This window comes from Cariama cristata, unplaced genomic scaffold (assembly GCF_000690535.1).
Source record: "Cariama cristata isolate BGI_N322 unplaced genomic scaffold, ASM69053v1 scaffold1698, whole genome shotgun sequence".
Lineage (NCBI taxonomy): Eukaryota > Metazoa > Chordata > Aves > Cariamiformes > Cariamidae > Cariama > Cariama cristata.
In genome coordinates this window covers 30,332-45,948 of record NW_009630427.1, presented here as the reverse complement: position 1 = coordinate 45,948, position 15,617 = coordinate 30,332, and the positions used below count along the sequence as shown (strand labels likewise).

At 42.3% G+C, this 15,617-nt stretch overlaps 1 protein-coding gene across 1 annotated transcript in view; it reads right to left on the bottom strand.

The window, feature by feature from the left end:
- Positions 1 to 10,598: 10,598 nt before the first annotated feature.
- DNAJC3 (DnaJ (Hsp40) homolog, subfamily C, member 3) overlaps positions 10,599 to 15,617 on the bottom strand; it is a gene marked incomplete at its 5' end in the record, with an annotated part of 29,452 nt that continues 24,433 nt past the window's right edge. The window contains 3 exons of the mRNA XM_009705504.1: positions 10,599 to 10,839; positions 13,163 to 13,311; positions 14,152 to 14,284. Coding sequence (XP_009703806.1) covers positions 10,682 to 10,839; positions 13,163 to 13,311; positions 14,152 to 14,284 — 440 coding nt within the window. The remainder of the gene's footprint in view (positions 10,840 to 13,162; positions 13,312 to 14,151; positions 14,285 to 15,617) is intronic.

Sequence of the window (15,617 nt, the reverse complement as noted above, 5' to 3'; positions counted from 1 at the left end):
TTCTTTTTAAAATTGGATTACTTCTATAGGCTTTAAAAAAGAAATAGCTCTTTAAATACTATTTCCTTGAGATTACTTAAATTATTAGTATATAATTTTTAGAATGTAATTTGCTGGAGATATTTTAAAGATCTGAAAGGTTTCATGCCATTTTCTAGAGTGTTGTATATTTTTGTAAAATATGTTTTACAACATTTCTCATTCCTGCATAATAATACTTTCAAGGAAAGCTCTTTTTTGAGATATATATTGGTTTGTAAAACAAAGAGGGTCCAGAAAATATATTCACTGCTTTTCAAAGATCTCTTTAAAGTATCACTTTGAATTATTAGCATATCATTATATTTTTAATACCAAACTGGTGGATTGTATATGTTATGCAAAATATTAAAAGGTGCCACTGGAGAAAAAACTAATTATTTTCTGTTACCCTATTTTGTATTATACAATATCTATTAAAAATACTTGGTTAATAGATCCAAGGTAAAAGTATTGCAGCAAGTCCTCAAATGTCTTTAGATTAAAGAAAGTGTTTGTGCCAGGAAGCAACAGCAATGTTCAAAACTAGGAATCTACTGTAGGTTGAGAACTTAGAGATGCAGAAAGAGCTTATTTCTAGTTTCCGGTCTGTGTGCTGTGCCCTGTGAAAGGGAAGCAAATACATCCTGGATTATAGGAGTGCTACCGAAACCTGGTTCAAATCAGTAAATAAGCAAAGTAATATTTGAACTGTTCAAAGGAAGAGTTTATACAATTTGTATTCATATTACTATTACAGTGTCTTTTCTAGGTCTTACTCTTCTTAATATCAACTTATAAGTTTAACAGAAAATGAACAAACCAGACATTAGTGTGGTATTGTTGACGAGCCAGAGCTTTAGCATTGAAAATTTTTCTCAGTAAGCTTCCTTTTAACCTTTTTCCTAAATGAAGCGCTTGCCTTCACACCGAGACTCATAGAATCATAGAATACCAGGTTGGGAGGGACCTTAAGGTTTATCTAGTCCACCCTTTCTTAGAAAAAGCACAGTCTGGACAAGATGGCCCAGCACCCTGTCCAGCCAAATCTTAAAAGTGTCCAACGTTGGGAAATCCACCACTTCCCTGGGGAGGTTAGTCCAATGGCTGATGGTTCTCACTGTGAAAAATTGTCTTCTTGTGTCCAGTTGGAATCTCCTCAGGAGTAACTTGTACACATTACCCCTTGTCTTTTCCATGTGACTCCTTGTAAAAAGGGAGTTTCCATCTTCGTTGTAGCGGCCACCCTTTAAATACTGGAACATAAGGTCTCCCCTAAGCTGCCTTCTCTCAAGGCTGAAGAAACCCAGTTCTCAGCCTTTCCTCATATGGCAGGCTTCCCAGTCCTTTGATCATCTTTGTTGCCCTTCTCTGGACCCTCTCTAGCCTGTCCACAGCTTTGTTGTATAGTGGGGACCAAAACTGAACACAGTATTCCAGATGTGGCCAGACAAGCATGGAATAGAGTGGGATAACAACTTTATCTCTGCTGGTGATGCCCTTGTTGATGCAACCCAGGACACTGTTGGCTTGCTTTGCTGCAGCAGCACAATGTTCACTCATATTGAGCTTGTTGTGAGGGACCCCCAGGTCCCTTTCCACAGAGCTGCTCCCCAGCTGGGTAGATCCTAGCCTGTCCTGCACTCCTGGGTTATGTTTTCCCAGGTGCTAGACCTTACATTTGTCTGTCTTTGTTGAACTTCATAAGGTTCTTGTTAGCCCTCTCTTCCAGCCTATCCAGGTCTTCCTAAAGAGTGGCTCTCCCTTCTGAAGTGTCCACTTCCCACTCAGTTTGGTGTCATCAGCAGACTTCATCAGAGTACACTTGATCTCATCATCCAGATCACTTATGAAGATATTAAAGTGTTGGGCCCAATATCAATCCCTGGGGGACCCCACTTGTGACAGGTTGCCAGTTTGAAAAGGAGCTATTTACCACTACCCTCTGGGTGCAGCCCCTCAGCCAGTTCCCCACCCACCACATGGACCACTTGCCCACACTGTAACGCATCAGTTTCTCTAGGAGGAGGCTGTGGGAAACCGTATTGAAAGACTTGGAGAAATCCAGGTAGACAATGTACCCCTCTCGCCCCACATGAACTGAGCAGGTTACTTTGTTGTAGGTGATCGGGTTTGTCAAGCACGATTTGCCCTTGGTGAATCTGTGCTGGCTCTCTTGAACACCCTCAGATGGATGTAGTCAGGGCCCATCAATTTGTAGGGTCAAGCTCCTGCAACAGTTCCCATATCAACTCTTCCTTCACTGACGGTGGGCCTGTGTTTGCATCAACCTAGATTTTTGTTCCCAAGGCCTGGGGCCCAACAGTGCTGGTAAAGACAGAGGTGAAGAAAGTTTTAAGAACCTCTGCCTTTTTGGCATTGTTGGTGACTAATTCACCTCTCCTGTTTAACAGTGGGCCAGTATTTTCCTTCTGTTTCTGCTTGTTGTTTACATATCTGAAGAACCCTTTCTTGTAGTTTTTGACATCGCTGGCCAGTTTCAATTCAAGCTTGGCTTTTGCTTTTCTAACTGCATGTCTGCATGCCCTGGCAATGCCCTTGTAGTTCTCAACAGGTATTTGTCCGCTTTTCCATCTCTGGTATGCTTGTCTTTTGGTTTTGAGCAGACTCAGAAGCTCCCAGTTAAGCCAAGGGGGCTCTTGCTCCGCCTGCTTCCCTTTTACCTTTAAAGGGGGTGAACTGGTTTTTGTGCTTCCAGGAGAGCATTCTTGAACAACTCCCAACACTTGCTAGCTCCTTTATCCTCTGAGCTGAAGTTTGTTCTTCTAAAATGTAAAACTTTAGTCTTAGTACTGACCTTCAGCATGCTCAGCAGGATCCCAAACTAACTCCACAATATTGTGATCGCTGCAGCCAAGGGTGTCATTAACCGAGATGATACTACAAACCAAGCAAACCTGCTTTTGAGTAGCAAGTCCAGCAGTGCCTCATTCCTGGTTGGCACATCTTATATTTGTATGAGGAAGCAGTCCTCTACACATTCCAGGAACTTGATGGATGACGTGAGATGCTGTATTGTTCTTCCAACAAATGTCTGAGTAGTTGAAGTCACCCATAAGAACCAGGTTCCTGCAGTAGCGGGACGTGTGGTTATCTGGCAACGGAGTAGCGGCAGGCGTGGTGGTCTCTGGTGGCCTCCAGCAATGTTGAGACAGTACAACTGACGGTCCCTTACAGAGCACTCGTCATTTCTTTTTATGGTATCCACTGTGTGTGGTTGGTACAGTTTCTCCTTGCAGACCTTGCTCGTGGGTGTCTACAGCTGTTAAACCTTCGTATCTGGCTTTTGTTGTAATGCTGCCGTACCTTGCCAAGCTAAATAGATGGTTTCTTCTTTCCTGCTTATGCCTTGGTTTTTTGATTTATTGCTTTGTTCAAAGTCTGGATTTAAGCATACGTAAGAAAATTTGAGTGGAAGTACTGAAACCTTTGTTGATGGGGGGTGACAGTATCTTTTATTATATTAGATCAGATCCTCAGTTGGTTTCAGCCAGCATCATGTCTCTACCGCATTGTGTAGCGCCACATATGGGATAATCTGCTTCTCAGCATGACGGGGGCTGCCATCCAGCACGCATTGTTTTCTCCAGTGTATCTTTTTTACCAGCTTCTTTTAGAGTGATAGACTGACTCTTTTGTGGCCATGAGGGGAATAGTCCTTGTACACCATGTTGAAGTGTGGTCTTGGCTCCTGCTCTGCTGCAAGCTGTAGCTCCAGTGACTATGTGACGTAGACTGATGAAAAGGGTCGTCAGCAGTGGGGAGTCCATGCCCTGCTCCTCTCAAGGAAGGGCTTCTTCAGGGGGCAGGAGACTCAAAGCTACTCCCTTTGCTTACACTTTCGCCATGATTTGGTGAATATGTCTTTTTTTGCCCACATCTTCTCCTGAGCCTCATTCAGATGCACTCTCGAGATGCATGGATTCAAATCCCTGTGGAGCAGAGGGGTTGAAGACCTCAGATCTCCTACTGCCTGAGAGAGTGAGCTCACAGTGAGGCTATCATCGTGTAAGAGGACAGTCTCGAGACATCACTCATGGTAGCTGATGTCATTTTGAATGTCAGACACATGTCCCGGCAGCTCCTGCTGACGCTTCTCAGCCAACTGCATGCCGAATGTCTCAATTGGGTTTGTGACTTCCTCTCCAGAAGGCAGGAGTCACACAGCTATAGCCACAATCTATATTGCTGAACCTCAACATCTTGCTGATGGAGATCTTGGTTCTTTTACCTTTGAATCCTCGCTCTTGAATGAAGTGTTCTGGCAGCTTCTCATCACACATATTGCCAGAAATCTTGAAAAAATGCCACGTAACTTTCTCTTCAGTGTTTTACTCTGGACCAGATTTTTGGGCTCTGACAACTGTAAAATAATGAGATGTAGGTGGGTTTCAAAGTGCGTTTTGCTAAACATGGAAATTTATTTATATCTGTGGCTTAAACCCAGAATCAATCAATGCTCTATGCACCTTTTTTTTCTTTTAACCTAAAGATATGCATGAAAAACACATTAATAAAATTATGTAATGAGTTACATGGCTGCTAACCTTTTATTATCAGATAATTATTTTCTTCCTTTGCAAGAGATAATGGGTCTATACAGATGAATATATATAAAATTGCAGGCCTAGAAGTGCTTGGTCTCTTTCTATACCTTTGAGGTGCTGCATCTCCAAGGATACCGAACTGTAGGGTCAGAGTTTCCCAGCACAGCACAACATCATTGAGCAGTACGTCGACATTGCCTAGCACAGCAAGTAGCCAGAGTTGTACCTTGTGAAAGGATTGGGGTAGACACTCTGGTAGTACCAACTGCATCCTGAGCTGATGTGGGACTTCTGGAAGAGAGACCATCTTTGCTTGCAGAGCCTTTCCTTTCAGCACAGAAGGGTGCAGGTGAAAGAGAAGCGACCAAAACTTCTCCCTTTACAGCGTAAGGGCAAAGGCACTTTCAGGAGGGTTCTTCCCCGCCCCCCCCTCGCAAGGTCAGTTCTGAGAAGCCAGGTTCCAAACATGGTTTCTTTCAGTTGACATGTCGTATTGACTCTGTTTTTAACTTTCAGGTATTTAACAGACTGATGACATGTGGGCAAGTTGACTCGCTTCTCTTCTAGTGGAACCTGTCTTCGCTGAAGTGTAAATGCTGTCTTTGTCCATAAGTATGTCTAGAACACCTTTTAGCAGTGGTGGTTCTTGGTGCCTGTAGTTTTAGCTACTCACTCAAATGCATGAGGCGTGCTGTCAGTCTACTGTGATTTACCTCTCATATGGACATGCTGTGTAAGAACATCAGGTTTTCAATTCTTTATCACCCTTAACCTTATCCTATAGCAAGCATCCGGCAGTCTCTAAAGCACACTGAGTCTTGCAGTTACAACAGCAGGGAAATATGTTTTGCCTGTAGAAAAATTCTTCACATTTAGGAAAATGATGCAAGAGATGTACCACTCTCTGGTGGTCTGACAACTGCCAGAACTTGGCAACATAAGCCCTAACAAAGAGCTGTTCAGCTGTGACTCTACCTGTAGCTTCTCTTGTCTCTGTACATTGTGTCCCTCCCCTCCTTAGTTTGGTGGAATCGCTGCTTACAGCTCTGAGCCTGAAGAAAAAAACCCACCACCAACCACCCAACTGCCCCAAACCCAACCCTAATCCCGCCACATCTCCTTCCCCAGTCCTCACTGAGTTGAAACTTCAGGAAATCTCTCTCAGATCCTGACTGCACCTCTTGCTGGTATGCTTTCTTGAGGTCAAGAAAGTCTGAAGTGCTCGTGTCTGACAGGCAGGTCACAGATCTCTAAAGACAGACACTGGGAAACCACACTGAGGAATCTCACGTAAAACCTGGCCTCTTCAAGAAGCCCTTGCTTCCAACCACCCCCCCAAACATCTCATCTCACCGTCTGTCGTCTCTGTGCAGTTTCACACATTTGGTAGCCACATGCCATGCAATTTTAAAAACTCACTCAGACACCTTCACTCTCACCAGCTGCGCATGCATCCACGCCCTTCACCACCATACACACACACAAGCCAATGTGTACAATAAATGGCTTCCAGCCAGGAACTACTAAAAATTAACAGTTTCTGAGGAAGAGGTTAAGGAAATAACATGCACTTTTTGATGACTGATAAGGAGCTTGCTTACTTATTCACATTGTCACTTGTGTGTGTATGTGCTCTGGATGACTTGAGGTGGGACTGCCATCTTTACAGACACCACAGACGTAACTCTGCTCCACCTCTCACGGGGCCGCGCAGGGGCTATATTGGCAAGACGACTGCCCTCAGTTGCACTTTATGGCATCGTGTATGAATTGATGTTTTCTTCGGTGAAGTCGCCGATGGAGTTCAAGCTCCGCCAGAGTACATGGAGGGCAGAGTCCGCATGGAGCCCCATGCTACAGCTCCAGGCTCCTACAGACTCTGCAGAGCAGCGCTGCCTCTCCTCTTCAGCTGGCACTGAAGTCCGGCTGAAAGAGCTGCTGCCTGAGTAACTCCTCCTGGCTCAACAACTTCCCACCCGCCTTCCAGTTCTGGTACTTTTGTCAGCCCCATTGGAATATTTACTGGATTAAAAATAAAGTAATAAACACAAAAATCCATGTACTGTCTTTAGAAGTGGTTTTCATCATTGCCTGGAAATCACACATAGAACACACGCTCATCTTGCACGTCCCAGGTGCCCTCAGCCCCCTACCTTCTCTCCCCAGAGCTCCTGGCTGGCCTGAAGTTCCAGCATCAGGAGGGAGGGCAGAGGGGATCCCTCCTTTCCCCTGCTGTCACCAGCAGCCAGAGGCCTGGAGAGCAGGCTGCTATCCAGCACAACTGGCTGCCACGCCATCTTGCCCTAGCCCCCGTCTGTTCCCTTCCTTCAATAAAACTGCCACGCTCCTGCTACCTGCTCAGCTGCACAGGAGGAAAACCAAGTTTTGAAACCCAACTGTGAAGGAGCCAAATGCTGCTTCGCTCTGTACCTTGCTTGTTAAACCTGACGACTTCGGCGTGAGCTGCTTAAGGCTTTTTAATTTGGCCCCCAAGCCAGTGTTCTGGGAGCCTCCTGCTGCATTTCTGCACACCTCTGACTTCAAACCTGGAGAGCAGGATGAGGAAAGAAGGGCAAAGACACTGCAGTGCTTTCTTATCATCATAAATATCTTTATTGTGAAAAATACCATAAAATAATTCCCGCAGTTCTAGAAAAAAACAGTTCTTGCTTTTTAGATTTATGATTTTATAGAAAGACATTTTATGATTTGAAACATTTGATAAATCTCTGGCTAGCTTTACTTACCCTTCTCAAAACATAAAACTGCTACTTTGAGATTTGCTGAGGGAAAAAAAAAAAAGAATTATTCTCCCATTTATTTTTTTATTTGATGGATAAAAGTGTGTATTACAGAACAAACAAACAATACCTTACAATAAGGCACTTTTAAATACAACTAACCTGCTATGCTATACTGGCTCATTGCCAGCAAAGCTCCTACAAATCACAGCCCTAAACAGAAGAATAATTCTTATTCCAAGCATTGCTCTGAAAACTGAAACGACAACAAGCTTTATTTTTTTAAATGAATTTAAGCTGACACATGTTCTGCGTATGTCACAAGTTTCAGCTCTTATGTTTATGATTCACTTTAATACTGATTTATTAATACATCAGTATTGAGCATGTATCAAGTAAAATACACTGCCCCCCACCTTCATTTTAAAACAAGTTGGAAGCCAGTTTATTAAAACTGAAAGAGATATTCAACAGAGAAAGTCTGCATCTACATACAGGCCAATTATTGTTAAGGATGCTTCATGCACACCTCGGGGTTTACAAACTACCAAGACATTGATTTCAATGTTCAGGTACTGAATATTATTGCACTACAAGACACCCACTAATAAATAAGAAGGCGACTTCAGCTTCTTTGTGCATTGCTTGTACCGTTAACCCTCGGTGTGGTACCAGCACTTCATTTTCTAAAGTCACACCAGGAAATGCATCACTGTATCTGGAGATCCTCAAAACGTAAACGCTTTCTTTTTAACACAACTCTGCCTTTCTGTGTTTTCAGAAGTACCTTAGAGCTAAGAGCCAGCATCTGCTCCCCTAAAAACGGCAGCAGAGCAGTAACACTTCTTGTAACCAGCAGCTGCTGAATATCGGGAAGCCTTGTTCTTCATTGGAATTTTTTGGTTTTGTTTCCAAAACAGTCTTTCACAGAAGGAATCTATGAACAGCATTCACACATTAATCATCTTCCTCCTTCTACGGACTACATTGAAGACTTTTTTTTCTTAGTACGTAATTTTCACTTTCCCATTCATTCTCAAAATAAACATAATCCTTTCTGCTCCCGACTGCTTCCAGTGCACAGCAGAACTGTCCACTGCCTTAGAGAAAGGAATCGGCTCTGCTCTAACGTCAGTGCCTATAACACGTAATTTATTTCTCAGGGACCATCTTATTCCGTCTGTCAAAGAAAAAAATTAAAAGCTGGGAAGCAATTTTCTCCACTATAGCTTTTAAAACAGAGAAGGGAGACAGATGAGAACCAAAAAGCCAAACAAAGGTAGTCCCTTAACAGAAGATGTGTCACTTCTAGCACTTCCCCCGCACACAACCATAGGTGGCTGCAGTGTTTACTCCGATTCCCTGAAACGAAACACCACTCCTGTATGTATAAGATATGACATACTGCTTACATGGGTCATTCAATGTTCATTTAAAAACAGCCCCTTCCCTAGTGAACAAGGCAGCACAAAAGTGTTTATACAGAGCAACGGCTCACATGCACCCGACGTACAGGGACTGAGGGTGTCATGCTGCAGGTGAAGGCCACCGATCCATGATCTGGTACTTACTGCCAGCAAAAAGCACGCGCGCAGAGAGAGCCACCCGCGTTGGCTGATGCCACTGAGTAATGGGTTGTTTACTGTGCAGCAAGTTCCTACATCTGAGCCCTCGAGGTCCTACGAGAGCTGTGCTAGCCTACAACGGTGTGAAGAGCATCCCAAGCATCTTCCACAGACTTTAAACAAAAGGCTTCAGACAGGTCAAAAGTAGAAGTTGAACTTCGAGAAAGTGATTCAACTTGGGCAATATCTGACACTGGAGTTTAATAGGCTGCTGAGCTGTTTTTGTACCACCAACTGGTACAAACCACCACATACAGTCTCCATCTTGACAATAAATTTCTGCTTAACAAACACAGACCTTTAAACTGATGTTGAAGAAACGAAGCCACACGGTCTCACAATGATGTTTGTAAAGTACTTGAGGCAGGAGACAAGGGTTATGCTTCAATGGCAACTCCAATTACAGTAATAAAACCCCCACTTTTGGACTGAAGGCTTTATTTGTTCATTTCGTTTGTTTTACTGAGGCCGCTTATGCTTTCAAATGCCATGAGTTGAAGTGAGAAAAGATTCCTATCAACTGATTATTATTTTCCAGTTAAAAATCCAATCAAGAAAACAGGGGCAAACTGCAATTCTTGCATTCTAAGAAAGTGGCTGAAACTCGTCAGTAATTATGACCTATTCAGTTACAGAATCAGACTACTCCCTCCTAGCAGCTCCAGTCCTGGTAACACCTCACATCGCATTCACGCAGTTCAGTCAATTACACTAAACCAATTTTAGCTACCTGCAGATAGAAAAAGTAAACCAGACTTTTGGCTAATGGAAAGTTAGTCCCTCTTTTTGCACACGGTTGTTTTTGCAGGGTAAGGCTAGAGTTGATATCGTATTCCTACAGTCCGCAGTACGCTCGGCTCACAACCTGCATCAGTTCCGAGTTTGTGTACAGAGAAGTAACAAATTGCTGCCTACTCAGGAAAATATCACATAAATTTTTTTTGTCAAATCTCAAGCAGGTATTTTGTTAAAGTGCAAACTACTCAAAAACAATACCTAAACGTCCCAAATCACATTCAGAAAGAGTCTTTTGAAAAACATCAGGTATATTTTTTTACTGTCATAGTTGCCAATTACTGCCAAGGAAATCACTCCAATTCATTTCAGGCCAATGAATAAAGCGAGCAGACATTTTCAAATACAATTACTTACAAGCAATCTTCCTTCGGAGTGAGTGTTCAGACTCAGTCGGTGCGCAGCCCCTTCGCCTTACCTATAGCGCTGCTGACAGTGACACAGCAGGCGGTCACTGGGGGTTCCTTTTAAGGACACTGAGAGATGGAGCGTTCTGCCGAGCACGACGACTAACAATTTGTTAACGTAGAGACTCTTGTAACTACCTTTTCCATGTTCATTAAGCCCCGATCCAGAAAAATATTTACATGCATTTTTACCTTTAAGCATATACTTGAGTCCTAAATTCCTGTTTAAGTGTTGTCCTAAATAGCCTCTTACTGTTTTTTCAATCCATAGGAATAAACACATCCTGCATACCCACGACAAATACACAGGCAGTAACAAATCCTCCAACCAGCATGAGCTTGTCAAGTTCACCACAAAGCAAACCCTCTGAAGACTAAAAGAAAGAAGGAGTTTTCTTCTCGTGCAGTCAGACTCTGGGTTAAGGACAACATTAGAAATTAAGATTTTGGGTCTTGAACCAAGAGACTTTTTATTTCTCAACAAATTAAGTAAAAACCAGCAGCAGCCACCAGAAACAGTCTTGGCTCTAACTGAAGTGAAATTTGAACGTAAACGGTCCTCCTCCAGAACCAAAGGGGTTGAATCCTTGCCATGTGTTCCAGTTCCTGTGGAAAGGGTTGCCCCCACCCTGCTGACTCTCCGCATCCAGTGGGTCCTCTCCCGCATCAAACTTCCGCCTCATTTCTGGAGGAAACAAAACCAAGGTGGAATCACGGCACAGTCATTAGCGCAGTAACACCAAACATCTTTGATAACCAACAACCAATTCGGAAGCCCCCAGGCCAGAGAGCCCCAACTATCACTTGTATTGGCAGCATCTGTAGAACCTAATTATGGAGTTTTTCCAAGCTGTCCAGGAGACGGGCAGAGGAGAAGAGACTAACTCCATGAAAACACTGTACAAAAAACTTCAAACAAGTTCTTTAGTTTAAAACAAGTACCTGGCTGTCCAACAGGACAGGTATGAATTTCAACAGGGACAGGACAGTTGCACTCTGACCAACTGCGTCCCACAAATAATTGGGACATTTTGTCCTTGATGAGTTTATTGCACCTACACTCTCACAGCCGCGCTCACTCAGGATGGTCCGAGGACAGACCATGCTGTATCCCGCCAATTCTTTGCAATCAATTAATTCCAATATTGGTAATTCAGCAACAGCATGAAAGTCAGCATGCAGAGCCCCAAACTTTTTCAATCTTCTCCACGTACCATTCAGGCAGAGAGCTGTCTAAGGGACAGCGGTTTGGAGGCAGAAAGCATGTTCTTCAAATAGTTTTGTGCAGCAGGGACAAAGTTGAAAACCTTCCCCAAGACTCACAGACAAGCCACAGGCTACACTGCTACTCTGTTATTTACACCCACATACAACTTTCAAGCAGCCTGCAAGTGCCACAACGTTTTTCATCACCTGGCACTTTTTCAGGACACCCATTTTATCAAGGCAGACAAGGGAAGCAAAGGAGTTAGGGGGGGAATCCAGAGCCTGGCTGGGGGATGAATGAGGAAGATGGCCTCACAGTGCACCAGAGCCCTATGATAATAAGCTTGCAAATCAAAGCTCAGAGATTCAGAGGTCCACAAGCTTTATAGTTTTTCTTTACATAACCAACATCGTCACTAGAGCCAGAAAATTGACCTGGGAAAAATATCTGGATGAAAGGAGAACATGTCATTGCAGTAAGAAGAGATGGAGAGCAATACAGATGGCATTACACAAGCCAAAAAGACCAGTGTTACTTTTCTTGCTCAGTTGGTTTCATAGGAACAGTAAACAGGACATAAGAACCAGTGTCAAAGAGAAAGTAGATGACCGTGTCCTGGAGATGCTGACAGGGCAAACAGCACCTCAAATGCTTCCAGTATATAAATCTCCTAATTTATGTTCATAATGATGAACAAAGATCACATTAACGCAGGAAAAGGTTTTCTGACCAGAATTGTTTACAACGCAGTTCATGACTCTCAGATCCCTCCATCCTCCAAGAAAGTCGGAGCCCATCTGCCTAATTATCACTTCGATGATCCTGAACGGTTGAAGATAAAAATGGGAGCCTCCAGTATCTACATCATTTATGTTATTCTCTCTTTCCAGTGACCATACAGGAACAGTTTAAAGTCAAGAACTTAACAGATGGCTCTGGTTGAGGGGAGGGTTCTGTTTGTTTGTTTGGGTTGTTTTTTGTATTTTTTTGTTGGTTGTTGTTTGGTTTCTTTTTTCTTTGTCAGTTGTCTGGGTTTGTTTGCTTGTTTTTATTAAAGGAGGTGAGATAACCACACCAGTCCATTTTTTATTACATTCTTGAGACGAAATCATCCAACATCTTCTGTTCATCTCTTGGCGAGACAGACATCAGATCTCCTACTCACCACGCCACAGGGTCTCCCAGGAGAGCGAGGGCGTTCTTCACTTTGTTTCCCTCCTCCAGAGATGACCAGCAGACAGTCAGACCTGACAGGGTTCCTTGCTCCTCGGGACCAGGCTGGCCCCAGGAGCCTGGCCATCAACCAGCAACAAGGGCATCCCCTCCCTCAGGCCAACAGGAGCCAAGAACTCAGTTCCCTGCCCTCGGAGAAATGTTCTGTTTGCACAACGCTTCTAGGCTTTGAGGCACACAACAAGGGCAAATTCTGAGAGCTTCTCTGGAGTACTTTGGGTGCTGCTATAATCTAAATGTAGTTTGCAATAGAACTTTAGGCAGAAGGAGACACCCACAGCCTTTTAATCGATCTTGGAAATCTCTGCAAGATACCATCCTTAAAAGAGACCTTTGAAATAACAATTTTTATTTGAATTTAAACAGAAGTCACTGAAAGACATAAATAATTCGAGGTTTACATCTGACTTCGTGCAACAGATTGGATGCCTAGTGCATTGCTTTCTCAAGATGAGTAAGAGGAGAAAGGGAAAAAGGGAAGCTGTACTGCTTGTTACGACTTAGGCTTGCTGCATTACTGTAAAAAAGTAATTAAAAAATGAAGTCACTTCATAAGAACAATCATTACCTGGGTCAGTGAGGACTTCTTTAGCAGCTGCTATATCAATGAATTTTTTCTCTGCTTTCTTCTTTTCTTCCTCACTCTGGAAGTTATCGGGGTGCCACTGGGATGCCAGCTTTCTGTAAGCTTTTATGATTTCTTGCTTTCGAGCATTTCTGGATGGACAAAATTACAGATAATTTAAATTTTTCTAATTGTGCATGTATCATACTGGTGAATCCATGGGTTTATTTTTATTTTAAACATTGAGACAGTAATTAAGGGCATCAGGAAAATTATGAGGTGCTAGCTGACTTTCTGCAGGTGGCACTGAAGATTCTTTACACAAAAACCAGAAGAAGCAGGTTGCAACTTTAAACAAAGAGTACTCATTCTTTCCTTCACCACCTATTTACTTTCCTTGGAAAGATGCTACCGCTAGCTACTATGCAGAATACAGTGCCCAGTCTGAAGAATTTACAATCACGTGAGTAACAAAAAGCACCAAGAGTAGAGATCAAATCAGTTCACGATTGGAAGGAAGACCAGTACTAGTTCAGAACTGGACATGTGTTTGGTCCTCATTAGAAAGAGGAGTCATTAGTTTCTCAAGTTTAATGACAAAAATATTTTAGATACATTTCAGCTAGTCCTTTCAAACTCTTCCAATCACTACCTGCCACAGTTTTATCTTTGGTTGCTTTCAGTAATTCTTTCCAGTCTTCATTTCTTCCTCAATTCATTCACCTGACTTTTGATCATCTATACTAAGAATTTCTAGCCAAGGGACTTCTTTCCTTCCTTCCTAACGTTATTTTTACATTCTTTCTAAAGGAACTGTAAACAAAGGCTACTTAAGAAATGAACACTGCTAAACTAGTACAGTAGGGAAGTGAAGGTAGCAAGATACAGGAACAAAAACTAACGCTCAGCGGGACAAATTCAAGCGATCAGCCCTAGACGTAGTGGTTTAATAACCAACTTTCACGTCATCACCTCAGATATTAATATCTCACCTTTTTACTCCTAAGATTTTATAGTAATCCCTCTTCTGTGATTGCTTCAGCATCCTCTGGGCACGTTCCAGCCCCTCCCGAATCTGCTGGTCATTTTCACTATTGGCTTGAGCAGTCTCATAGTCTTTAATAGCTTTGATAAAAAAAGTGAATGAAAAAAGATTACACAACTCCTCACAAACTTCAATTTAAAGAACTCAACCACTCATCAAAATTGAAGTTTTGCTATTACCATATATATACAGCAAAACTTTTATTTCAACTTGCCATGGTTTTTTTCCAAATCAGAAAACCCTGGAGTACAGGAGATTCATTTTTACATATAAATTGGGTAATTTTCTTTCTTTCGGTTCACCATCCTTTTTGGAAAGGAAGGAGAAGGAAGGTTACTAGTGGTAGGTCCGAACACTCTCTAGGTGTTACAACAGTCACATGGAGGAACATAACGAGCATCTAGGACTAGGATGAAACAGAAGTCAAGAAGCAAGTTTCAGCAACTAGTATGTGAAGAGCCCGCTGCATGTTAGTCCCCCATCACTGTTCAACTGAAGGATGCATTATACAGAGTCTTTAAATTAATATTCCTTCTTTTCCCACAGTCTGCACTCAATCAACATGATAGAAAGCCTTTTCCTCTTTAATGACAATAAAGATGATTTCAGATTACCAGTAAGTTCATACTGTTAGTGAAAGACAAATACTTGCTTTTTACACCTCTGCATAATACGCAGGCAGTTGTATTTTAAGGGTTTTTTCCCAAAGGCACACTCTCACTTTCATTTCAAGAATTGCATTTCTCAGGAATGAAAACAAGAGACGTGCTGTAACATATTCATGAATTTTTAAGAAATTCCAGGTCTACTTTTTTTTTTTTTTTAAAGTAAACCACATTATTATAAGTGGTAACTGAATGCTTAAGACATCAAGTTTAAATATTCTTTGATATCAAGATTTATCAAGGGAAGCAATTGTTGAAGTCTTTAATGAGACTGTTCTTCTTTCACTGTTATAATTCTCCAAGTATCATTTGCAGATCCAAGTCTCCTAGGTTTCTCAAGTTAGACAAAGTACTTGCATAAGATTATTTCCAAGCAGATGCTGTTTCTCAGCAGGGGTTACATTTGTTTTTCACTGCTTCTGAGCAAGACAGCAGGAAGTGCTGATGAATTTGTATTACCCAGACATCTGATATCACTGCAATCTTGTTTTGGTTATTGAAAAAAAAAATTCCAAAAGTATTTCCAGTGTCCCCACAATTTCATATGCTATCACAAAGAAAACAAAGTTTCTGTTCATTTTCACATCACTGGACACTATCATTTGCTGCTTCAACAAAGCATTTTGGCTTCTGCTGGTATTTAATAATTTGCCCAGTCATTAAAAAAACCCCAACAAATGGGAGTGTACACTAATCTGTGTGCCCAATATAACCCATCGAAACTGATAAAAATAATGAAAATGCAGGG